This window comes from Anolis sagrei, chromosome 1, assembly GCF_037176765.1.
Source record: "Anolis sagrei isolate rAnoSag1 chromosome 1, rAnoSag1.mat, whole genome shotgun sequence".
Classification (NCBI taxonomy): Eukaryota; Metazoa; Chordata; class Lepidosauria; order Squamata; family Dactyloidae; genus Anolis; species Anolis sagrei.
Genome location: NC_090021.1, coordinates 157497592 through 157523903, shown reverse-complemented (window position 1 = coordinate 157523903; position 26312 = coordinate 157497592). Strand labels below are relative to the sequence as shown.

At 43.2% G+C, this 26312-nt stretch overlaps 1 protein-coding gene across 5 annotated transcripts in view; it reads left to right on the top strand.

The window, feature by feature from the left end:
* Window positions 1–372: 372 nt before the first annotated feature.
* LOC132761986 (uncharacterized) overlaps window positions 373–26312 on the top strand; it is a 33962-nt gene continuing 8022 nt past the window's right edge. The window contains exons 1-16 of one of the 5 annotated variants that reach the window (XM_067469739.1): window positions 373–663; window positions 773–827; window positions 914–997; window positions 1106–1176; window positions 1264–1366; window positions 1964–2037; window positions 2147–2201; window positions 2288–2371; window positions 4295–4365; window positions 5400–5454; window positions 5541–5624; window positions 5733–5803; window positions 9951–10005; window positions 11540–11623; window positions 15287–15357; window positions 19342–19611. In XM_067469739.1, the coding sequence (XP_067325840.1) occupies window positions 2297–2371; window positions 4295–4365; window positions 5400–5454; window positions 5541–5624; window positions 5733–5803; window positions 9951–10005; window positions 11540–11623; window positions 15287–15357; window positions 19342–19381 (606 nt within the window). In that variant the 5' untranslated portion in view covers window positions 373–663; window positions 773–827; window positions 914–997; ... (3 more) ...; window positions 2147–2201; window positions 2288–2296 and the 3' untranslated portion in view covers window positions 19382–19611. Of the gene's footprint in view, window positions 664–772; window positions 828–913; window positions 998–1105; window positions 1177–1263; window positions 1367–1963; window positions 2038–2146; window positions 2202–2287; window positions 2372–4294; window positions 4366–5399; window positions 5455–5540; window positions 5625–5732; window positions 5804–9950; window positions 10006–11539; window positions 11624–15286; window positions 15358–19341; window positions 23545–23619; window positions 23800–23878; window positions 23963–24070; window positions 24174–24281; window positions 24545–24652; window positions 25463–26312 lie in introns of those variants that run through there. The other 4 variants (XR_010910113.1, XR_010910114.1, XR_010910116.1 and 1 more) reach the window with 4 other exon arrangements.

Here is a 26312-nt window from a genome sequence, read left to right as displayed (position 1 = left end):
ACGAATGGATTGAGGCAAACACCAGTTAAAAGTAAACTAATAAAGTTTATTTTAAACTTGATATTAACAACAACTCGTTGGAATTGAGTGGTACATAAAGCGTAATTCAGTTACAAAGGCTTAGCTGTTTAGACAGTTTCCCTAAGAATGTAGCTTTGGGTTACTGTGAGTCTCTTTTAACTATACTGTTCAACTTCCTTCTGAAACAGTATATCGCTGAGCACAGACTCTCCTGTCTCACAGAGTAATTAGTCCTCAACTAATACTCTCCTCAGAGCAATAAGCATCAAGCGAACAAGTCTTCTTTACTGACACTCTGTACAGTAAACTTCAAGCCTTTTGTCACTATCTTATTCTCTCTGATTAAAAGACTCACTCCCAAAAGCTCACTTTCTTCTGTCTAAATTCTCCTCAGCTCTCCAGCCTAAAAATCCATCTACCCTCTTCACTGTTAAAATCCCTTCTCACTTTCTGTCAAACAAGACAGCTGCTTTCCCTCTCTAAGCTGACTCCACCCCCAATTGCTACACCCAATCAGGAGTCAGCCTGACTCCTCCTCCTGCTCTCTTGAATATCAAGATGCCAGACACTGCTATGCAGGCTTCGGCCTAGCCGACTAAAATGTAGATCTATTACAACATCCATCAAGGTGTATCCCATCAGGTATCCCCCTTCCTTCTTTTCTCCTGCTTGTTATAATTTAATTCATGGGTGTTTTAGTGAGCACCCTTCATCTGTTGCTGACATTATGCTGTTTTCTCTCCTTCTCTAGCACCCCAGAAGAAATTAAGGAATCCTCCTCCGAAGATCTCGATTTAGAGACTTGGGTAAGGAGGGGAAGGCAGGAGGATTGTACTTCTGCGAAGAGGAGAAGATCGGAATTTGAATGAAGTCTCTTCTCTTTTTTTTACAGCATTTCTGTATGGTATCGGCGCCGCAGCCACGCCCGGATGACAGGCCTGAGGACCCCCTTCGCGTGGAGTCCTTTGAGTCCTGGGTAAGGAGTGAGAGGGAGGAGTACTGTCTTTCTTGCAAGGGGAAGGGGAGGCCAAGCTTTCAATGAAAGTCTCCGAATAATCACTGTGATCTTCTCTTTCTTTCACAGGTCACCATTACCAATCTATCGGATGACGGGAGCATGGACAGACCATGGAGCCAGCTGGCCCAGGGAGAGAAGTAACTGTTTGGGTGGGGGTTGGATCCTTGTTGAGCTGGAGGAGTATTTGGGTTTTATGTTCTTACATGTATTTTTGTTTCTCTTAGCTCAACAACAGATATCAAGATCGAAGATTTAGAAGGCTAAAGAAGAATGCAGTTCCAAATCAGACCCGTGCTGCCCATTCTGTTGCTCAGTTGAAGGCCACAGGCAGGTTTTCTCTTTCTGTGTAACCTGTGATTGGAAAAGATGTCTTTCCGAAGACTGTTTAATGTGTTTGGCCCTTTGGCACAGGTCGGGCAGGAGGGGGGAAGGGAAAGCAGGAAAGAGAAAAAATACGTTTTATCGTCTTTTTTTTTCTGTTGCTGAGTTGAAGGCTACAGCTGTTTTTCAGTTTGAGCCTTGATTGATATCAGAAAAGATGTCTTTTAGAAGACTCCTTAAAGTAAGTGTTGGCCCTTTGGCACGCGTGGGGCAGGAGTGGAGAAGGGAAATCAAGAGAGAATCAGGAAAGCTCTGAAATATCTTGACTTTACCTAACATGGGGCAAAGATGGATTAAACCCAGAAAACTTGACAAACCATATGGTTGCCTACTTGTAAGCCACCTGGAGGATATGTATAATTACAAATATATAAATAGAGTTATAAAATACTTTAAAACTTTTAGTAAACTAAATTGTTTCAAATATCATGTATGTCACAAAAATGAAGCTACTATGGGAAGAGCAATGGCCCTAAAACAGCTGCTCTCCCAAAGCATCTCTGTCCTCTTCCCTCTGACCTTGTCCTCCTCTCTCCTTTGCAGAACATCAGGAACGTCTGCCAAGACGTATTTTCATGTTGTAGGAGGAGGACATCCATCAAGGTGTATCCCATCAGGTATCCCCCTTCCTTCTTTTCTTCTGCTTGTTTTAATTTAATTCACTGGTGTTTTAGTGGGCACCCTTGATCTGTTGCTGACATTATGCTGTTTTCTCTCCTTCTCTAGCGCCCCAGAAGAAATTAAGGAATCCTCCTCCGAAGATCTCGATTTGGAGACTTGGGTAAGGAGGGGAAGGCAGGAGGATTGTACTTCTGCGAAGAGGAGAGGATCGGGATTTGAATGAAGTCTCTTCTTTTTTCTTTATAGCATTTCTGTATGGCATCAGCACCACAGCCACGCCCGGATGACAGGCCTGAGGACCCCCTTCGCGTGGAGTCCTTTGAGTCCTGGGTAAGGAGTGAGAGGCAGGAGTACTGTCTTTCTGCCAAGGGAAAGGGGAGGCCAAGCTTTCAGAGAAAGTCTCCGAATAATCACTTTGATCTTCTCTTTCTTTCACAGGTCACCATTGATAATCTATCAGAAGAAGGGAGCATGGACAGACCATGGAGCCAGCTGTCCCAGGGAGAGAAGTAACTGTTTGAAGGCCACAGACAGGTTTTCTCTTTCTGTGTAACCTGTGATTGGAAAAGATGCCTTTCCCAAGACTGTGTTTGGCCTCAAGAGCCACAAAGCAAGCCCAAAGAAACACCGGTCCCACCATCAATACCTGCTCCAAAGTGGATCACGTTTTATTTTAGAAACACCTATAACAAACCTACAACATCAAAGCTGCCTCAAGAGCCAGAAAGCAAGCCCAAAGAAAAACCGGCTCCACCAATCGTACAACATCACAGGATGCCCTTTCTTCGGGTGTCCAGCTGGCTCTACCTACAACATCAAAGCAGACTCCAGAGCGAGAAAGAGCAGCTTCCAGAGCCAGAAAGCATGCCAGAAGAAACAGCCTCCAAAGAAACACCAGTCCCACCATCAATACCTGCTCCAAAGTGGATCACGTCTAATTTTAGAAACATCTATGACAATGGAAAGGGGCCATGGCTTCCCTGAAGCTTCGTGTTCCACCGTTGCCATAAGAATGCAGTTCCGAACCAGACCCAGGCTGCCCATTCCGTTGTTGACTTTGAGGCCGCAGGCTGCTTTGCTTTTTGTGTCTTTTTGTGTAAACGGCAACATGTCTTTCAGGAGACTTTTAAAAGTAAGTATTTGGCCCTTTGGCACTGGTGGGGCAGGAGGGGGGAAGGGAAAGCAGGAAAGAGAGAAAATAATTAACAAAATAATAAAAAAGAGGGAGGAGGTGAGTTATTGAAGGTTTAACTTGAATTGGGTTTTTTGGTCCTTTAGAGGCCCCCTCCCCTTAGAAACACATCTCCCTCAGAAACATGTTCCACGTATCTCATCCAGGGTTTTACCCATTTTTTCCAATTTTACTTCTAACACATCTGGCCTGCTGTCTGTGTCTTATTTCTTTCCATGTCTTTTTGGATCGGTTTATGTTATTTCATAATGTTATGTATTTATTTTGACTGTGTTTTGTTTCCTTGTATTGTATTTGCTGTATTTGTATATGATTTGTTGTAATTTTGGGCTTGGCTTCATGTTTGCCCCTTGCAGAGATGGTGGTGGGGTATAAGGTTTATTATTTTATTATTATTGTTTTTAGTAAACTAAACAGTTTCAAATATCATGTATGTCACAAAAATGAAGCTACTACGGGAAGAGCAATGGCCCTAAAACAGCTGTTCTCCCAAAGCAACTTCGTCCTCTTCCCTCTGACCTTGTCCTCCTCTCTCCTTTGCAGAACATCAGGAACGTCTGCCGAGACGTATTTTCGTGTTGTAGGAGGAGGACATCCATCAAAGTATTCCCCATCAGGTATCCCCCTTCCTTCTTTTCTTCTGCTTGTTTTAATTTAATTCACGGGTGTTTTAGTAGGCACCCTTGATCCGTTGCTGACATTATGCTGTTTTCTCTCCTTCTCTAGCGCCCCAGAAGAGTTGTTGAAGGAATCCTCCTCCGATGATCTCGATTTGGAGACTTGGGTAAGGAGGGGAAGGCAGGAGGATTGTACTTCTGCGAAGAGGAGGGGATCGGGATTTGAATGAAGTCTCTTCTTTTTTCTTTACAGCATTTCTGTATGGTATCAGCGCTGCAGCCATGCCCGGATGCCAGGCGTGAGGCCCCCTTCGCATGGAGTCCTTTGAATCCTGGGTAAGGAGTGAGAGGCAGGAGTACTGTCTTTCTGGCAAGGGGAAGGGGAGGCCAAGCTTTCAGAGAAACTCTCCGAATAATCACTTTGATCTTCTCTTTCTTTCACAGGTCACCATTGATAATCTATCGGAAGACGGGAGCATGGACAGACTATGGAGCCAGCTGTCCCAGGGAGAGAAGTAAATGTTTGGGTGCGGGTTGGATCCTTGTTGAGCTGAAGGAGTATTTGGGTTTTATGTTCTTACATGTATTTTTGTTTCTCTTAGCTCCACAACAGATATCAAGATCGAAGATTTAGAAGACTAAGGAAGACCCTGGGACTGCTGGCTCCATAGTGTGTCCATCGCTCCACCCAGGATTCATAGTACTCCTCTGGAACGAGTTTGATACTGGAATGGCCTGAAACAGGAACACAAATATAGGTAAAAGGTGGCCTTGAATAACGGTGAGTCTGCCCGACAGTGACAACGGTAGATTAATCCATTTTTGGACCTTGTTTTTGCAGGCAATATATAAAATTATGGAGTCGTATTTCTTTTAATTATTCTTTAATTTGTTATCAAACTGATACTACGTTTTATCGTCTTTTTTTCTGTTGCTGAGTTGAAGGCTACAGCTGTGTTTCAGTTTGAGCCTTGATTGATATCAGAAAAGATGTCTTTTAGAAGACTCCTTAAAGTAAGTGTTGTCCCTTTGGCACTCGTGGGGCAGGAGTGGAGAAGGGAGATCAAGAGAGAATCAGGAAAGCTCTGAAATATCTTGACTTTACCTAACATGGGGCAAAGATGGATTAAACCCAGAAAACTTGACAAACCATATGGTTGCCTACTTGTAAGCCACCTGGAGGATATGTATAATTACAAATATATAAATAGAGTTATAAAATACTTTAAAACTTTTAGTAAACTAAATTGTTTCAAATATCATGTATGTCACAAAAATGAAGGTACTATGGGAAGAACAATGGCCCTAAAACAGCTGCTCTCCCAAAGCATCTCTGTCCTCTTCCCTCTGACCTTGTCCTTCTCTCTCCTTTGCAGAACATTGTGAAGACTTCTTTTTGTGTTGAAGGAGGAGGACATCCATCAAGGTGTATCCCATCAGGTATCCCCCTTCCTTCTTTTCTTCTGCTTGTTTTAATTTAATTCACTGGTGTTTTAGTCGGCACCCTTGATCTATTGCTGACATTATACTGTTTTTTCTCCTTCTCTAGCGCCCCAGAAGAGATGAAGGAATCCTCCTCCGATGATCTCGATTTGGAGACTTGGGTAAGGAGGGGAAGGCAGGAGGATTGTACTTCTGCGAAGAGGAGAGGATCGGGATTTGAATGAAGTCTCTTCTTTTTTCTTTACAGCATTTCTGTATGGTATCAGCATCGCAGCCACGCCCGGATGCAAGGCATGAGGACCCCCTTCGCGTGGAGTCCTATGAATCTTGGGTAAGGAGTGAGAGGCAGGAGTACTGTCTTTCTGCCAAGGGGAAGGGGAGGCCAAGCTTTCAGAGAAACTCTCTGAATAATCACTTTGATCTTCTCTTTCTTTCACAGGTCACCATTGATAATCTATCGGAAGACGGGAGCATGGACAGGCTATGGAGCCAGCTGTCCCAGGGAGAGAAGTAACTGTTTGGGTGGGGGTTGGATCCTTGTTGACCTGGAGGAGTATTTGGGTTTTATGTTCTTACATGTATTTTTGTTTCTATTAGCTCAACAACAGATATCAAGATCGAAGATTTAGAAGACTAAGGAAGACCCTGGGACTGCTGGCTCCATAGTGTGTCCATCGCTCCACCCAGGATTCATAGTACTCCTCTGGGACGGGATTGATTCTGGAATGGCCTGAAACAGGAACACAAATATAGGTAAAAGGTGGCCTTGAATAACGGTGAGTCTGCCCAGCAGAGACAACGGTAGATTAATCCATTTTTGGACCTTGATTTTGCAGGCAATATATAAAATTATGGAATCGTATTTCTTTTAATTGTTCTTTAATTTGTTATCAAACTGATACTACGTTTTATCGTCTTTTTTTCTGTTGCTGAGTTGAAGGCCACAGCTGTGTTTCAGTTTGAGTCTTGATTGATATCAGAAAAGATGTCTTTTAGAAGACTCCTTAAAGTAAGTGTTGGCCCTTTGGCACTCGTGGGGCAGGAGTGGAGAAGGGAAATCAGGAGAGAATCAGGAAAGCTCTGAAATATCTTGACTTTACCTAACATGGGGCAAAGATGGATTAAACCCAGAAAACTTGACAAACCATATGGTTGCCTACTTGTAAGCCACCTGGAGGATATGTATAATTACAAATATATAAATAGAGTTATAAAATACTTTAAAACTTTTAGTAAACTAAATTGTTTCAAATATCATGTATGTCACACAAATGAAGGTACTATGGGAAGAGCAATGGCCCTAAAACAGCTGCTCTCCCAAAGCACCTCCGTCCTCTTCCCTCTGACCTTGTCCTCCTCTCTCCTTTGCAGAACATCAGGAACGTCTGTGAAGACTTCTTTTTGTGTTGTCGGAGGAGGACATCCATCACGGTGTATCCCATCAGGTATCCCCCTTCCTTATTTTCTTCTGCTTGTTTTAATTTAATTCACTGGAGTTTTAGTGGGCACCCTTGATTCGTTGCTGACATTATGCTGTTTTCTCTCCTTCTCTAGCGACCCAGAAGAGATCAAGGAATCCTCCTCCGATGATCTGTCTTTGGAGACTTGGGTAAGGAGGGGAAGGCAGGAGGATTGTACTTCTGCGAAGAGGAGGGGATCGGGATTTGAATGAAGTCTCTTCTTTATTCTTTATAGCATTTCTGTATAGTATCAGCGCCGCAGCCACGCCCGGATGACAGGCCTGAGGACCCGCTTCGCGTGTAGTCCTTTGAGTCCTGGGTAAGGAGTGAAAGGCAGGAGTACTGTCTTTCTGCCAAGGGGAAGGGGAGGCCAAGCTTTTAGAGAAAGTCTCCGAATAATTACTTTGATCTTCTCTTTCTTTCACAGGTCACCATTGATAATCTATCGGAAGACGGGAGCATGGACAGACCATGGAGTCCGCTGCCCCAGGGAGAGAAGTAACTGTTTGGGTGGGGGTTGGATCCTTGTTGAGCTGGAGGAGTATTTGGGTTTTATGTTCTTACATGTATTTTTGTTTCTCTTAGCTCAACAACAGATATCAAGATCGAAGATTTAGAAGACTAAGGAAGAAGTTTCCAAACCAGACCCGTGCTGCCCATTCTGTTGCTGAGTTGAAGGCCACAGGCAGGTTTTCTCTTTCTGTGTAACCTGTGATTGGAAAAGATGTCTTTCCGAAGACTCATTAATGTGTTTGGCCCTTTGGCACGGGTCGGGCAGGAGGGGGGAATGATCTAAAATACCCAAAACACAATGTATCCACTATATCAAAGAGAGGGGTAATATTGTCACCAAATGTTAAGTGCAACAGTCCAATCTTCTTTAAATATTATCTCATGGCCTTCCAGTCTCCTCCCCCAGCTCTGGCCCATTAAAAGTTCATCTTCATTATTATTATTATGATGATGCAATTATTTGTTTTAAATCCTGTATCTAATTTTAGTTATTACATGATCAATCTAAATATGTAATTTAATCTATTAGTAAGTTAATGTAAAATTGTCTTGGAAGGAAAGCAGGTGGAAGTAGTTTGGGAAGCCCTGCTCTAGATCACCAGGAGGGGAAGTTAGGGGTGCTGTTCTTCCCCCTTTTTCAATGAGATATTGGGTGGGGTGGAACGGCCCATCAGAAGAGAGGTTTGAGGACCTTTGGGGTTCAAGCTTCCATGGGAAAAGCAATGGCCCTAAAACAGCTGCTCTCCCAAAGCAACTCCGTCCTCTTCCCTCTGACTTTGTCCTCCTCTCTCTTTTGCAGGACATCAGGAAAGTCTGTCAAGACACCTTTTCGTGTTGCCGGAGGAGGAGATCCATTAAAGTGTTTCCTATCAGATATCCCATTCCTTAAAGGCTTCATAGTGTTTTGGTGTGGGAAGTCATGATGAAGGGTGCACGGGAGTGGGGATGAGGGTTTATTTTGTTTAGGATAGGGGGTTTGGGATGAGTGTAAGGTCTTCTCCTTGTTTAAATTTAATTCACTTGTGTTTTAGTGGGCACCCTTGATCTATTACTGACATTTTGCTGTTTTCTCTCCTACTATAGCGCTCCAGAAGAATCAAAGGAATCCTCCTCCGATGATCTGTCTTTGGACACTTGGGTAAGGAGGGGAAGGCAAGAGCATTTTACTTCTGTGAAGATGAGGGGGTCGGGATTTGAATGAAGTCTCTTCTCTTTTCTTTACAGCATTTCTGGATGGTATCAACACCGCAGCCGGGCCCGGATGCAAGGCATGAGGAACCCCTTCGAGTGGAGTCCTATGAATCCTGGGTAAGGAATGAAAGAAACACCGGTCCCACCCTCAATACCTGCTCCAAAGTGGATCACGTCTTATTTTAGAAACATCGATGACAAACCTACAACATCAAAGCTGCCTCAAGAGCCAGAAAGCAAGCTCAAAGAAACACCGGTCCCACCATTAATACCTGCTCCAAAGTGGATCACGTCTTATTTTAGAAACATCTATGACCAACCTAAAACATCAAAGCTGCCTCAAGAGCCAGAAAGCAAGCCCAAAGAAACACCGGCTCCACCAATCGTACAACATCACAGGAGGACATCCATTCTTCAGGTGTCCAGCCGGCTCCACCTACAACATCAAAGCAGCAACAAGAGCTGGAACCCAAGCCCAAAGAAACACCAGTCCCACCATCAATACCTGCTCCAAAGTGGATCACGTCTTATTTTAGAAAGATCTATGACAATGGAAAGGGGCCATGGCTTCCCTGGAGCTTCGTGTTCCACCGTTGCCATAAGAATGCAGTTCCGAACCAGACCCGGGCTGGCCATTCCGTGGCTGAGATCGAGGCCGGAGACTGCTTTCCCTTTTTTTTCTCCCAACAGTACACAGCAACATGTCTTTCCGAAGATTTCTAAAAGTAAGTGTTTGGCCCTTTGGCACTGGTGGGGCAGGAGGGGGGAAGGGAAAGCAGGAAAGAGAGAAAATAATTAACAAAATAACAAAAAAGAGAGAGGCGCGAGTTATTGAAGGTTTAACTTGAATTGGTTTTTTTGGTCCTTTAGAGGCCCCCTCCCCTTAGAAACACATCTCCCTCAGAAACATGTTCCACATATCTCATCCAGGGTTTTATCAATTTTTTCCAATTTTACTTCTAACACATCTGGCCTGCCGTCTGTGTCTTATTTCTTTCCATGTCTTTTTGGATCGGTTTATGTTATTTCGTAATGTTATGTATTTATTTTTCCTTGTATTGTATTTGCTGTATTTGTATATGATTTGTTGTAATTTTGGGCCTGGCTTCATATTTGCCCCTTGGGGAGATGGTGGCGGGGTATAAAATTTATTGTTTTATTATTGTTGTTTTTAGTAAACTAAATTGTTTCAGATATCATGTATGTCACAAAAATGAAGGTACTATGGGAAGAGCAATGGCCCTAAAACAGCTGCTCTCCCAAAGCATCTCTGTCCTCTTCCCTCTGACCTTGTTCTCCTCTCTCCTTTGCAGAACATTAGGAATGTCTGCCAAGACTTTTTGTGTTGTCGGAGGAGGACATCCATCAAGGTGTATCCCATCAGGTATCCCCCTTCCTTCTTTTCTTCTGCTTGTTTTAATTTAATTCACTGGTGTTTTAGTCGGCACCCTTGATCTATTGCTGACATTATACTGTTTTTTCTCCTTCTCTAGCGCCCCAGAAGAGATGAAGGAATCCTCCTCCGATGATCTCGATTTGGAGACTTGGGTAAGGAGGGGAAGGCAGGAGGATTGTACTTCTGCGAAGAGGAGAGGATCGGGATTTGAATGAAGTCTCTTCTTTTTTCTTTACAGCATTTCTGTATGGTATCAGCATCGCAGCCACACCCGGATGCAAGGCATGAGGACCCCCTTCGCGTGGAGTCCTATGAATCTTGGGTAAGGAGTGAGAGGCAGGAGTACTATCTTTCTGCCAAGGGGAAGGGGAGGCCAAGCTTTCAGAGAAACTCTCTGAATAATCACTTTGATCTTCTCTTTCTTTCACAGGTCACCATTGATAATCTATCGGAAGACGGGAGCATGGACAGGCTATGGAGCCAGCTGTCCCAGGGAGAGAAGTAACTGTTTGGGTGGGGGTTGGATCCTTGTTGACCTGGAGGAGTATTTGGGTTTTATGTTCTTACATGTATTTTTGTTTCTATTAGCTCGACAACAGATATCAAGATCGAAGATTTAGAAGACTAAGGAAGACCCTGGGACTGCTGGCTCCATAGTGTGTCCATCGCTCCAGCCAGGATTCATAGTACTCCTCTGGGACGGGATTGATTCTGGAATGGCCTGAAACAGGAACACAAATATAGGTAAAAGGTGGCCTTGAATAACAGTGAGTCTGCACAGCAGAGACAACGGTAGATTAATCCATTTTTGGACCTTGATTTTGCAGGCAATATATAAAATTATGGAGTTGTATTTCTTTTAATTGTTCTTTAATTTGTTATCAAACTGATACTACGTTTTATCGTCTTTTTTTCTGTTGCTGAGTTGAAGGCCACAGCTGTGTTTCAGTTTGAGTCTTGATTGATATCAGAAAAGATGTCTTTTAGAAGACTCCTTAAAGTAAGTGTGGGCCCTTTGGCACTCATGGGGCAGGAGTGGAGAAGGGAAATCAGGAGAGAATCAGGAAAACTCTGAAATATCTTGACTTTACCTAACATGGGGCAAAGATGGATTAAACCCGGAAAACTTGACAAACCATATGGTTGCCTACTTGTAAGCCACCTGGAGGATATGTATAATTACAAATATATAAATAGAGTTATAAAATACTTTAAAACTTTTAGTAAACGAAATTGTTTCAAATATCATGTATGTCACAAAAATGAAGGTACTATGGGAAGAACAATGGCCCTAAAACAGCTGCTCTCCCAAAGCATCTCCGTCCTCTTCCCTCTGACCTTGTCCTTCTCTCTCCTTTGCAGAACATCAGGAACGTCTGTGAAGACTTCTTTTTGTGTTGAAGGAGGAGGACATCCATCAAGGTGTATCCCATCAGGTATCCCCCTTCCTTCTTTTCTTCTGCTTGTTTTAATTTAATTCATGGGTGTTTTAGTGAGCACCCTTGATCCGTTGCTGACATTATGCTGTTTTTTCTCCTTCTCTAGCGCCCCAGAAGAGATGAAGGAATCCTCCTCCGATGATCTGTCTTTGGAGACTTGGGTAAGGAGGGGAAGGCAGAAGGATTGTACTTCTGCGAAGAGGATGGGATCGGGATTTGAATGAAGTCTCTTCTTTTTTCTTTATAGCATTTCTGTATGGTATCAGCACCGCAGCCACGCCCGGATGACAGGCCTGAGGATCCCCTTCGCGTGGAGTCCTTTGAGTCCTGGGTAAGGACATACAGAGAGGCAGGAGTACTGTCTTTCTGCCAAGGGGAAGAGGGGCCAAGCTTTCAGAGAAAGTCTCCGAATAATCACTTTGATCTTCTCTTTCTTTCACAGGTCACCATTACCAATCTATCGGATGACGGGAGCATGGACAGACCATGGAGCCCGCTGCCCCAGGGAGAGAAGTAACTGTTTGGGTGGGGGTTGGATCCTTTTTGAGCTGGAGGAGTATTTGGGTTTTATGTTCTTACATGTATTTTTGTTTCTCTTAGCTCAACAACAGATATCAAGATCCAAAATTTAGAAGACTAAGGAAGAAGTTCCAAACCAGACCCGTGCTGCCCATTCTATTGCTGAGTTGAAGGCCACAGGCAGTTCCAAACCAGACCCATGCTGCCCATTCTGTTGCTGAGTTGAAGGCCACAGGCAGGTTTTCTATTTCTGTGTAACCTGTGATTGGAAAAGATGTCTTTCCGAAGACTCATTAATGTGTTTGGCCCTTTGGCACGGGTCGGGCAGGAGGGGGGAAGGGAAAGCAGGAAAGAGAAAAAATAATTAGCAAAATTGCAAAAAAGGGGGAGGGGAGAGTTATTGAAAGTTTAACCTAAATGGGGGGTTTTTGGTCATTTCGAGCCCCCCCCCCTTAGAAACACAACTCCCTCAGAAATATATTCCACCTATCTCATCTGGACATTACCAAATTTTACCAATTTTACTTCTAACACATCTGGCCCGCCCTCTGTTCTTATATCTTTCCATGTCTTTTTGGATCAGTTTATGTTATTTCGTAATGTTGTTATTTTGTAATATTATGTATTTATTTTGACTGTATTTTGTTTCCTTGTATTGTATTTGCTGTATTTGTATATGATTTGTTGTAATTTTGGGCCTGGCTTCATGTTTGCCCCTTGGGGAGATGGTGGTGGGGTATAAAGTTTATTATTTTATTAATGTTGTTTTTAGTAAACTAAATTGTTTCAGATATCATGTATGTCACAAAAATGAAGGTACTATGGGAAGAGCAATGGCCCTAAAACAGCCGCTCTCCCATAGCATCTCCGTCCTCTTCCCTCTGACCTTGTTCTCCTCTCTCCTTTGCAGAACATCAGGAACGTCTGCCAAGACATATTTTCATGTTGTAGGAGGAGGACATCGATCAAGGTGTATCCCATCAGGTATCCCCCTTCCTTCTTTTCTTCTGCTTGTTATAATTTAATTCACGGGTGTTTTAGTGAGCACCCTTGATCTGTTGCTAACTTTATGCTGTTTTCTCTCCTTCTCTAGCACCCCAGAAGAAATTGAGGAGTCCTCCTCCGATGATCTGGATTTGGAGACTTGGGTAAGGAGGGGAAGGCAGGAGGATTGTACTTCTGCGAAGAGGAGGGGATCGGGATTTGAATGATGTCTCTTCTTTTTTCTTTACAGCATTTCTGTATGGTATCAGCATCGCAGCCACGCCCGGATGCAAGGCGTGAGGACCCCCTTCGCGTGGAGTCCTTTGAGTCCTGGGTAAGGAGTGAGAGGCAGGAGTACTGTCTTTCTGGCAAGGGGAAGGGGAGGCCAAGCTTTCAGAGAAAGTCTCCGAATAATCACTTTGATCTTCTCCTTCTTTCACAGGTCACCATTGACTATCTATCGGATGACGGGAGCATGGACAGACTATGGAGTCCGCTGCCCCAGGGAGAGAAGTAACTGTTTGGGTGGGGGTTGGATCCTTGTTGAGCTGGAGGAGTATTTGGGTTTTATGTTCTTACATGTATTTTTGTTTCTCTTAGCTCAACAACAGATATCAAGATCGAAGATTTAGAAGACTAAGGAAGAAGTTTCCAAACCAGACCCGTACTGCCCATTCTGTTGCTGAGTTGAAGGGCACACAGGCACTTCCAGAATAAGACCCGCGCTGCCCATTCTGTTGCCGAGTTGAAGGTCACAGGCAGTTCCAAACCAGACCCGTGCTGCCCATTCTGTTGCTGAGTTGAAGGCCACAGGCAGGTTTTCTCTTTCTGTGTAACCTGTGATTGGAAAAGATGTCTTTCCGAAGACTCATTAATGTGTTTGGCCCTTTGGCACAGGTCGGGCAGGAGGGGGGATGGGAAAGCAGGAAAGAGAAAAAATAATTAGCAAAATTGCAAAAAAGGGGGAGGGGAGAGTTATTGAAGGTTTAACCTAAATGGGGGGTTTTTGGTCATTTCAAGCCCCCCCCCCCCTTAGAAAAACAACTCCCTCAGAAATATATTCCACCTATCTCATCCAGACATTACCAAATTTTACCAATTTTACTTCTAACACATCTGGCCCGCCCTCTGTTCTTATATCTTTCCATGTCTTTTTGGATCAGTTTATGTTATTTTGTAATGTTATGTATTTATTTTGACTGCATTTTGCTTCATTGTATTTTATCTGCTGCATTTGTATTTGATTGGTTGTAATTTTGGGCCTGGCCTCATGTTAGCCGCCCTGAGTCTCCCTTGGGGAGATGGTGGTGGGGTATAGATAAACTTTATTATTTTATTATTGTTGCTGTTAGTAAGCTAAATTGTTTCAAATATTATGTATGTCACAAAATGAGGGAGTGAATTTTAGAGAGGAAGAAAAGACGATGATCAGTGTACAAAGTTATTATTAATACATCTATTTCTTCATATCAATTAAAATTACAAGAATGTCATTTTTGTGGCAGAGATGATCTAAAATACCCAAAACACAATGTATCCACTATATCTCCCTCGGAAACATATTCCACGTATCTCATCCAGGGTTTTACCAATTTTTGCCAATTTTACTTCTAACACATCTGGCCCGCGGTCTGTGTCTTATTTCTTTCCATGTCTTTTTGGATCGGTTTATGTTATTTTGTAATGTTATGTATTTATTTTGACTGTATTTTGTTTCCTTGTATTGTATTTGCTGTATTTGTATATGATTTGTTGTAATTTTGGGCCTGGCTTCATGTTTGCCCCTTGGGGAGATGGTGGTGGGGTATAAAGTTTATTGTTTTATTATTGTTGTTTTTAGTAAAAATTGTTTCAAATATCATGCATTTCACAAAAATGAAGCTGCTATGGGAAGAGCAATGGCCCTAAAACAGCCGCTCTCCCAAAGCAACTCCGTCCTCTTCCCTCTGACCTTGTCCTCCTCTCTCCTTTGCAGAACATCAGGAACGTCTGCCGAGACATTTTTTCTTGTTGTAGGAGGAGGACATCGATCAAGGTTTATCCCCTCAGGTATCCCCCTTCCTTATTTCTTTCTGCTTGTTATAATTTAATTCACGGGTGTTTTAGTGAGCACCCTTGATCTGTTGCTAACTTTATGCTGTTTTCTCTCCTTCTCTAGCCCCCCAGAAGAAATTGAGGAGTCCTCCTCCGATGATCCGGATTTGGAGACTTGGGTAAGGAGGGGAAGGCAGGAGGATTGTACTTCTGCAAAGAGGAGGGGATCGGGATTTGAATGAAGTCTCTTCTTTTTTCTTTACAGCATTTCTGTATGGTATCAGCACCGCAGCCACGCCCGGATGCAAGGCATGAGGACCCCCTTCGCGTGGAGTCCTTTGAGTCCTGGGTAAGGAGTGAGAGGCAGGAGTACTGACTTTCTGGCAAGGGAAAGGGGAGGCCAAGCTTTCAGAGAAACTCTCCGAATAATCACTTTGATCTTCTCTTTCTTTCACAGGTCACCATTGATAATCTATCGGAAGACGGGAGCATGGACAGACTATGGAGCCAGCTGTCCCAGGGAGAGAAGTAATTGGGTGGGGGTTGGATCCTTGTTGAGCTGGAGGGGTATTTGGGTTTTATGTTCTTACATGTATTTTTGTTTCTCTTAGCTCAACAACTGATATCAAGATCGAAGGTTTAGAAGAATGAAGAAGACCCTGGGACTGCTGGCTCCATAGTGTGTCCATCGCTCCACCCAGGATTCATAGGACTCCTCTGGGACGGGATTGATTCTGGAATGGCCTGAAACAGGAACACAAATATAGGTAAAAGGTGGCCTTGAATAACGGTGAGTCTGCCCGACAGAGACAACGGTAGATTAATCCATTCCATTCACTTTTGCAGGATATAACTAAATATGTGCTTGGAACTGATGGGCCCATTTGGTGGGAACATGGGAAAGGGCCTTCCCAGTGGCTGTTCCAGCTCTGGAAATCCCGTCCCAGACAGGGGATCCAAGCATCCCTCTAATGTTTTTTCAAAAATGGATAGAGACTTTTTTCTCCCAAGAGATCTTTGGACTTGTTTTTGCAGGCAATATATAAAATTATGGAGTCTTATTTCTTTTGATTGCTCTTTAATTTGTTATCAAACTGATACTACGTTTTATCGTCTTTTTTCTGTTGCTGAGTTGAAGGCCACAGCTGCTTTTCAGTTTGAGTCTTGATTGATATCAGAAAAGATGTCTTTTAGAAGACTCCTTAAAGTAAGTGTTGGCCCTTTAGCACGCGTGGGGCAGGAGTGGGGAAGAGAAATTAGGAAAGAAAGAAAAAAATAACAATAAAAAAGGGAGGTGGAGTTATTGTTAGTATGCTAAATCGTTACAAATATCATATATTAGCTATATGGTTGATTACAATGTTTTTAATGTGTTTTTAACTTAATGTTTTAGTTACTGTTTTAAACTGTTGCTATTTGTGTTTATATTTGCATTATATTGAGGCTTCGAATTGTGGCCAGTTTGTAAGCCACCTTGAGTCCCCCCCCCCCTTCGGGGGTGGAAAAGGTTGGGATAGAAATATTGGAAATAAATAAATAAATATGTCACAAAAATGAATGAAGTGAATTTTAGAGAGAAGAACAGCCAATTATCAGTGTACAAAGTCATTATTAATACATCTATTTCTCCATATCAATTGTAATTACAAGAATGATCTAAAATACCCAAGACACCAGGTATCCACTATATCAAAGAGAAGACCAATATTGTCACCAAATGTTAAGTCCAACAGACCTATCTTCTTTAAGTATTATTTCACCATCTTCCAGTCTCCTCCCCCAGCTCTGGCCCATTGGAAGTTCATCTTCATCATCATTATTATCAAATTATTGGTTTTAAATCCTGTATCTAATTTTAGTTATTACTAAAAGGGGAAGGGGAGGCCAAGCTTTCAGAGAAATTATCCGAATAGTCACTTTGATCTTCTCTTTCTTTCACAGGTCACCACTGATAACCCATCAGAAGAAGGGAGCATGGACATACTATGGAGCCAGCTGTCCCAGGGAGAGAATTAACTGCATGGGTGAGGATGGGATCCTTGTTGAACTGGAGGAGCATTTGGGTTTTATGTTCTTACATGTATTTTTGTTTCTTTCAGATCAACAACAGATATCAAGATCGAAGATTTAGAATGAAGAAGCCCCTGGGACAGCTGGCTCCATAGCGTGTCCATCGCTCCACCCAGGATTCACAGGACTCCTCTGGAAGTCTGTCAAGACACCTTTTCGTGTTGCCGGAGGAGGAGATCCATTAAAGTGTTTCCTATCAGGAATCACCCTTCCTTTTTTCTTCTGCTTCTTTTAATTTAATTCACTGGTGTTTTAGAAAGGACCCGTGATCCAGTGCAGACATTTTGCTGTTTTCTCTCCCTCTCTAGTGCTCCGGAAGAATCAAAAGAATCCTCCTTCATGGATATTTCTTTGGAGACTTCGGTAAGGAGGGGAAGGCAGGAGCATTGTACTTCTGCGAAGAGATCACCATTGGAATGAAGTCTCTTTTCTTTCTTTACAGCATTTCTGGATGGTATCAGCACCGTAGCCACACCCGGATGCAAGGCGTGAGGACCCCCTTCGAGTGGAGTCCTATGAATCCTGGGTAAGGAGTGAAAGGGTGGGATGGAACGGCCCATCAGAAGAGAGGTTTGAGGACCTTTGGGGTTCAAGCTCACAAGAAAGAGACTTTACAAACCATATGGTTGCCTACTTGTAAGCCACCTGGAGGATATGTATAATTACAAATATATAAATAGAGTTATAAAATACTTTAAAACTTTTAGTAAACTAAATTGTTTCAAATATCATGTATGTCACAAAAATGAAGGTACTATGGGAAGAGCAATGGCCCTAAAACAGCTGCTTTCCCAAAGCATCTCCGTCCTCTTCCCTCTGACCTTGTCCTCCTCTCTCCTTTGCAGAACATCAGGAAGGTCTGTGAAGAATTCTTTTTGTGTTGTTGGAGGAGGACATCTATAGTAAAGTTAAGGTATATCTAGGCAGGGTGGTCAAACAAATCCCACCGCTGCCACCAATATAGCGAAATTAGAGCTAGCGTAGAACAAAGGCTGACCCTATGTTGAAAATGCAAGTGACCGAAGTACTTGGTAGTAATAGCCGCCACCACCTCAGAATTGCTGGCCTGAGGAACCAAAAGGGTGTGAATGTATTTTAGGTAAAAGGATATTTGAGCTCTTGGACTTCTATGGCTGACTGGACTTTAGAAATGTATTGAGAGAATGAGTTCTGAGGGAAACGAATGGATTGAGGCAAACACCAGTTAAAAGTAAACTAATAAAGTTTATTTTAAACTTGATATTAACAACAACTCGTTGGAATTGAGTGGTACATAAAGCGTAATTCAGTTACAAAGGCTTAGCTGTTTAGACAGTTTCCCTAAGAATGTAGCTTTGGGTTACTGTGAGTCTCTTTTAACTATACTGTTCAACTTCCTTCTGAAACAGTATATCGCTGAGCACAGACTCTCCTGTCTCACAGAGTAATTAGTCCTCAACTAATACTCTCCTCAGAGCAATAAGCATCAAGCGAACAAGTCTTCTTTACTGACACTCTGTACAGTAAACTTCAAGCCTTTTGTCACTATCTTATTCTCTCTGACTAAAAGACTCACTCCCAAAAGCTCACTTTCTTCTGTCTAAATTCTCCTCAGCTCTCCAGCCTAAAAATCCATCTACCCTCTTCACTGTTAAAATCCCTTCTCACTTTCTGTCAAACAAGACAGCTGCTTTCCCTCTCTAAGCTGACTCCACCCCCAATTGCTACACCCAATCAGGAGTCAGCCTGACTCCTCCTCCTGCTCTCTTGAATACCAAGATGCCAGACACTGCTATGCAGGCTTCGGCCTAGCCGACTAAAAGGTAGATCTATTACAACATCCATCAAGGTGTATCCCATCAGGTATCCCCCTTCCTTCTTTTCTTCTGCTTGTTATAATTTAATTCATGGGTGTTTTAGTGAGCACCCTTGATCTGTTGCTGACATTATGCTGTTTTCTCTCCTTCACTAGCACCCCAGAAGAAATTAAGGAATCCTCCTCCGAAGATCTCGATTTAGAGACTTGGGTAAGGAGGGGAAGGCAGGAGGATTGTACTTCTGCGAAGAGGAGAAGATCGGAATTTGAATGAAGTCTCTTCTCTTTTTTTTACAGCATTTCTGGATGGTATCAGCACCGCAGCCACGCCCGGATGACAGGCCTGAGGACCCCCTTCGCGTGGAGTCCTTTGAGTCCTGGGTAAGGAGTGAGAGGCAGGAGTACTGTCTTTCTGCCAAGGGGAAGGGGAGGCCAAGCTTTCAGTGAAAGTCTCCGAATAATCACTTTGATCTTCTCTTTCTTTCACAGGTCACCATTACCAATCTACCGGATGACGGGAGCATGGACCGACCATGGAGCCAGCTGGCCCAGGGAGAGAAGTAACTGTTTGGGTGGGGGTTGGATCCTTGTTGAGCTGGAGGAGTATTTGGGTTTTATCTTCTTACATGTCTTTTTGTTTCTCTTAGCTCAACAACAGATATCAAGATCGAAGATTTAGAAGGCTAAAGAAGAATGCAGTTCCAAATCAGACCCGTGCTGCCCATTCTGTTGCTCAGTTGAAGGCCACAGGCAGGTTTTCTCTTTCTGTGTAACCTGTGATTGGAAAAGATGTCTTTCCGAAGACTGTTTAATGTGTTTGGCCCTTTGGCACAGGTCGGGCAGGAGGGGGGAAGGGAAAGCAGGAAAGAGAAAAAATACGTTTTATCGTCTTTTTTTCTGTTGCTGAGTTGAAGGCTACAGCTGTTTTTCAGTTTGAGCCTTGATTGATATCAGAAAAGATGTCTTTTAGAAGACTCCTTAAAGTAAGTGTTGGCCCCTTGGCACGCGTGGGGCAGGAGTGGAGAAGGGAAATCAAGAGAGAATCAGGAAAGCTCTGAAATATCTTGACTTTACCTAACATGGGGCAAAGATGGATTAAACCCAGAAAACTTGACAAACCATATGCTAGCCTACTTGTAAGCCACCTGGAGGATATGTATAATTACAAATATATAAATAGAGTTATAAAATACTTTAAAACTTTTAGTAAACTAAATTGTTTCAAATATCATGTATGTCACAAAAATGAAGCTACTATGGGAAGAGCAATGGCCCTAAAACAGCTGCTTTCCCAAAGCAACTCCGTCCTCTTCCCTCTGACCTTGTCCTCCTCTCTCCTTTGCAGAACATCAGGAAGGTCTGCCAAGACGTGTTTTCATGTTGTAGGAGGAGGACATCCATCAAGGTCTACCCCATCAGGTATCCCCCTTCCTTCTCTTCTTCTGCTTGTTTTAATTTAATTCACTGGTGTTTAATTCACTGGTGTTTGATCCGTTGCTGACATTATGCTGTTTTCTCTCCTTCTCTAGTGCCCCAGAAGAAATTGAGGAATCCTCCTCCGAAGATCTCGATTTGGAGACTTGGGTAAGGAGGGGAAGGCAGGAGGATTGTACTTCTGCGAAGAGGAGGGGATCGGGATTTGAATGATGTCTCTTCTTTTTTCTTTACAGCATTTCTGTATGGTATCAGTGCCGCAGCCACGCCCGGATGACAGGCCTGAGGACCCCCTTCGCGTGGAGTCCTATGAATCCTGGGTAAGGAGTGAGAGGCAGGAGTACTGTCTTTCTGGCAAGGGGAAGGGGAGGCCAAGCTTTCAGAGAAACTCTCCGAATAATCACTTTGATCTTCTCTTTCTTTCTCAGGTCACCATTGATAATCTATCGGAAGACGGGAGCATGGACAGACCATGGAGCCAGCTGTCCCAGGGAGAGAAGGGTTCTCTCATATAGGGCCGCCTTCAATCGTAAAATTCTATTTTTCCTGGTCTGCGGAGTGAAGGCTTGGCAGACCGAACAGGATTGAAAGAGATGTGCCTCACTCAAACAGGCAAGGCAAAGATCGTGCCCATCATTGTCGGGTAGTACATTAGGGCACTTTATGCATTTCTTAAATGAATTAGTTGCCATCCTGACTAAGCAAGAGGCCAACAAAAGATAGAAATAATTTACTTCACAGCTAGCTCGCACGAGATAGAGGGTTCTCCAGCTGCTTGTCAGCGTGGATGAAGAGAACTGCCGGCTGGCCCCGCACATGGGCTATTTATACTGGGGGAGAGGGGCGTGGCCAAGGGCTAACTGTCATTTTTTTTTTTTTTTGCTTTTAAAGGGTTCCGAATGCTGCGATGCAGGCGCAGAGATTACCAAATGTATGATTCGCAGTGACTACGACAGGAAACTGTTTGGGTGGGGGTTGGATCCTTGTTGAGCTGGAGGAGTATTTGGGTTTTATGTTCTTACATGTATTTTTGTTTCTCTTAGACCAACAACAGATATCAAGATCGAAGATTTAGAAGACTAAGGAAGACCCTGGGACTGCTGGCTCCATAGTGTGTCCATCGCTCCACCCAGGATTCATAGGACTCCTCTGGGACGGGATTGATTCTGGAATGGCCTGAAACAGGAACACAAATATAGGTAAAAGGTGGCCTTGAATAACGGTGTCACAAAAATGAAGGTACTATGGGAAGAGCAATGGCCCTAAAACAGCTGCTTTCCAAAACCAACTCTGTCCTCTTCCCTCTGACCTTGTCCTCCTCTCTCCTTTGCAGAACATCAGGAAGGTCTGCCAAGACGTGTTTTCATGTTGTAGGAGGAGGAGATCCATCAAGGTGTATCCCATCAGGTATCAACCTCCTTATTTTCTTCTGCTTGTTATAATTTAATTCACGGGTGTTTTAGTGGCACCCTTGATCTGTTGCTAACATTGTGCTGTTTTCTCTCCTTCTCTAGCCCCCCAGAAGAAATTGAGGAGTCCTCCTCCGATGATCTGGATTTGGAGACTTGGGTAAGGAGGGGAAGGCAGGAGGATTGTACTTCTGCGAAGAGGAGGGGATCGGGATTTGAATGATGTCTCTTCTTTTTTCTTTACAGCATTTCTGTATGGTATCAGCGCCGCAGCCATGCCTGGATGACAGGCCTGAGGACCCCCTTCGCGTGGAGTCCTTTGAGTCCTGGGTAAGGAGTGAGAGGCAGGAGTACTGTCTTTCTGCCAAGGGGAAGGGGGGGGGGGCAAGCTTTCAGAGAAACTCTCCGAATAATCACTTTGATCTTCTCTTTCTTTCACAGGTCACCATTGATAATCTATCATAAGACGGGAGCATGGACAGACTATGGAGCCAGCTGTCCCAGGGAGAGAAGAAACTGTTTGGGTGGGGGTTGGATCCTTGTTGAGCTGGAGGAGTATTTTGGGTTTTATGTTCTTACATGTATTTTTGTTTCTCTTAGCTCAACAACAGATATCAAGATCAAAGATTTAGAAGACTAAGGAAGACCCTGGGACTGCTGGCTCCATAGTGTGTCCATCGCTCCACCCAGGATTCATAGGACTCCTCTGGGGCGGGATTGATTCTGGAATGGCCTGAAACAGGAACCCAAATATAGGTAAAAGGTGGCCTTGAATAACGGTGAGTCTGCCCGACAGAGACAACGGTAGATTAAACCATTCCATTCACTTTTGCAGGATATAAGTAAATATGTGCTTGGAACTGATGGGCCCATTTGGTGGGAACATGGGAAAGGGCCTTCCCAGTGGCTGTTCCAGCTCTGGAAATCCCGTCCCAGACAGGGGATCCAAGCATCCCTCTAATGTTTTATCAAAAATGGATAGAGACTTTTTTCTCCCAAGAGATCTTTGGACTTGTTTTTACAGGCAATATATAAAATTATGGAGTCATATTTCTTTTGATTGCTCTTTAATTTGTTATCAAACTGATACTACGTTTTATCGTCTTTTTTCTGTTGCTGAGTTGAAGGCCACAGCTGCTTTTCAGTTTGAGTCTTGATTGATATCAGAAAAGATGTCTTTTAGAAGACTCCTTAAAGTAAGCGTTGGCCCTTTGGCACGCGTGGGGCAGGAGTGGGGAAGAGAAATCAGGAAAGAAAGAAAAAAATTACAATAAAAAAGGGAGGTGGAGTTATTGTTAGTATGCTAAATCGTTACAAATATATATTAATATGGTTGATTACAATGTTTTTAATGTGTTTTTAACTTAATGTTTTAGTTACTGTTTTAAACTGTTGCTATTTGTGTTTATTTTGCATTATATTGAGGCTTCGAATTGTTGCCAGTTTGTAAGCCACCTTGAGTCCCGTCCCCCCCCTCGGGGGTGGAAAAGGGTGGGATAGAAATATTGGAAATAAATAAATAAATATGTCACAAAAATGAATGGAGTGAATTTTAGAGAGAAGAAGAGCCAATTATCAGTATACAAAGTCATTATTAATACATCTATTTCTTCATATCAATTGTAATTACAAGAATGATCTAAAATACCCAAGACACCAGGTATCCACTATATCAAAGAGAAGACCAATATTGTCACCAAATGTTAAGTCCAACAGACCTATCTTCTTTAAGTATTATTTCACCATCTTCCAGTCTCCTCCCCCAGCTCTGGCCCATTGGAAGTTCATCTTCATCATCATTATTATCAAATTATTGGTTTTAAATCCTGTATCTAATTCTAGTTATTACTAAAAGGGGAAGGGGAGGCCAAGCTTTCAGAGAAATTCTCTGAATAGTCACTTTGATCTTCTCTTTCTTTCACAGGTCACCACTGATAACCCATCAGAAGAAGGGAGCATGGACATACTATGGAGCCAGCTGTCCCAGGGAGAGAATTAACTGCATGGGTGAGGATGGGATCCTTGTTGAACTGGAGGAGCATTTGGGTTTTATGTTCTTACATGTATTTTTGTTTCTTTTAGATCAACAACAGATATCAAGATCGAAGATCCTTTTTTCTTCTGCTTCTTTTAATTTAATTCACTGGTGTTTTAGAAAGGACCCGTGATCCAGTGCAGACATTTTGCTGTTTTCTCTCCCTCTCTAGTGCTCCGGAAGAATCGAAAGAATCCTCCTTCATGGATATCTCTTTGGAGACTTCGGTAAGGAGGGGAAGGCAGGAGCATTGTACTTCTGCGAAGAGATCAGCATTGGAATGAAGTCTCTTTTCTTTCTTTACAGCATTTCTGGATGGTATCAACACCGTAGCCACACCCGGATGCAAGGCGTGAGGACCCCCTTCGAGTGGAGTCCTTTGAGTCCTGGGTAAGGAGTGAGAGGCAGGAGTACTGTCTTTCTGCCAAGGGGAAGGGGAGGCCAAGCTTTCAGTGAAAGTCTCCGAATAATCACTTTGATCTTCTCTTTCTTTCACAGGTCACCATTACCAATCTATCGGATGACGGGAGCATCAGCACCGTAGCCACACCCGGATGCAAGGCGTGAGGACCCCCTTCGAGTGGAGTCCTTTGAGTCCTGGGTAAGGAGTGAGAGGCAGGAGTACTGTCTTTCTGCCAAGGGGAAGGGGAGGCCAAGCTTTCAGTGAAAGTCTCCGAATAATCACTTTGATCTTCTCTTTCTTTCACAGGTCACCATTACCAATCTATCGGATGACGGGAGCATCAGCACCGTAGCCACACCCGGATGCAAGGCGTGAGGACCCCCTTCGAGTGGAGTCCTATGAATCCTGGGTAAGGAGTGAAAGGATGGGATGGAACGGCCCATCAGAAGGGAGGTTTGGGGTGAAGCTCCCAAGAAAGAACAGACGCCCTGTATATGACTCCAGCACCACAGCCGTGCCCGGATGCAAGGCGTGAGGACCCCCTTCGAGTGGAGTCCTATGAATCCTGGGTAAGGAGTGAAAGGCAGGAGTACTGTCTTTCTGGCAAGGGGAAGGGGAAGCCAATCTGTCAGATAAAGTCTCCGAATAGTTACTTCGATCTTCTCTTTTTTTCACAGTGCACCTTTAATAACCCATCAGCAGAGGCGGCCCTAGTTCCTCTGAAATGGTAAGCAAACAGTACCTTGATTTTGTATGGATTCGGAAAGGAGCCATGGCTTCCCTAGAGCTTAGTGTTACTCCATTGCCATAAGAATGCAGTTCCGAACCAGACCACCGCTGCCCATTCCGTTGCTGAGTTGAAGGCCACAGCCAAGCTTTCAGAGAAAGTCTCGCAATAGCCACTTTGATCTTCTCTTTCTTTCACAGTGCATCTTTAATAACCTATCAGCAGAGGTGGCCCTAGGTCATCCGTAATGGTAAGCAAACAGTACCTTTAATTACTCATCAGCAGAAGGGAGCATGGACATACTATGGAGCCAGCTGCCCCAGGGAGAGAAGTAACTGTTTGGGTGGGGGTTGGATCCTTGTTGAGCTGGAGGAGTATTTGGGTTTTATGTTCTTACATGTATTTTTGTTTCTCTTAGCTCAACAACAGATATCAAGATCGAAGATCTGGAATGAAGAACCCCTGGGACAGCTGGCTCCATCACTCCACCCAGGATTCATAGGACTCCTCTGGAATGGGGCCCTCACTCCTTATAATTCTCTGGCCTTTTACTTACGTTCCTTACCCAAGTCACTGGGTTTATATGTAAATGTTTATATCCTAACAGGCTTAACTCAAAAGATGCTGCTGAGAACTTGTGGGGGGAAAAGAAACTTGAATTACCTAATATGGGGACTTGTCTTCTTTCTAGGAAAGAAAAAAGAAGAAAGGACTGGGCAACGGGACTGGGTAGCAGAGGCAGCCAGAAGAGAAGTTTTGTGTAAGTTCTATTATTTATTTATTTTTAAAATAAAAATATTTTAAAGTAGTATAATGCTCCTGCCTTTTGTTTTATTGAATGTGTGCCAGGTGGTTCAAGGATTTATAGAACAGCGTTTCTCAACCTGGGGGTTGGGACCCCTGGGGGAGTTGACGAGAGGCAGGCCCATAGCCAGGATTCGGGGGGGGGGCTGTGTTTGGTTCGGGGGGGGATGAGTCTGAGTGAAAGAGGATATACCCTAGCAAACCTTTTGTATTTTCTGTTGGTCATGGGAGAACTGTGTGCCAAGTTTGGTTCAGTTCAATCATTGATGGAGTTCGGAATGCTCTTTGTTTGTAGGTGAACTATAAATCTCAGCAACTACAACTCCCAAATGACAAAATCATAATTTTTTGAGTGATGGTCACTTCTTGTGTTGTGAGATGTTTTGTTGCCAAATTTGGTGTGATTTCGTTTATTGGTTCTTTTGTTTTTAAGGTACTCATTATGCACAGAGCATAGATAGATAAATAGATAGATAGATATAGATATAGATATAGATAGACAGATAGATAGATAGATTACGTGTAATATTAATAATAATATTAATATATAATGGTATAATATAATACTGATATTGTACTATGCTAATAATATAATATAATATATTGTATGTATATATATATCTTGTAAGCCACTCTGAGTCCCCTTCGGGGTGAGAAAGGTGGCGTATAAATGTCGCAAATAAATAAATAAATAGTACAAATTATAAAAGCTATAACAGTACTCAGGCTTTTCTTTATTTGGTATTTAAATTTTATTTTAAAGTTATATAGGATTTTGATTCGGGGGGGGGGGGGGAGCTTAGTTT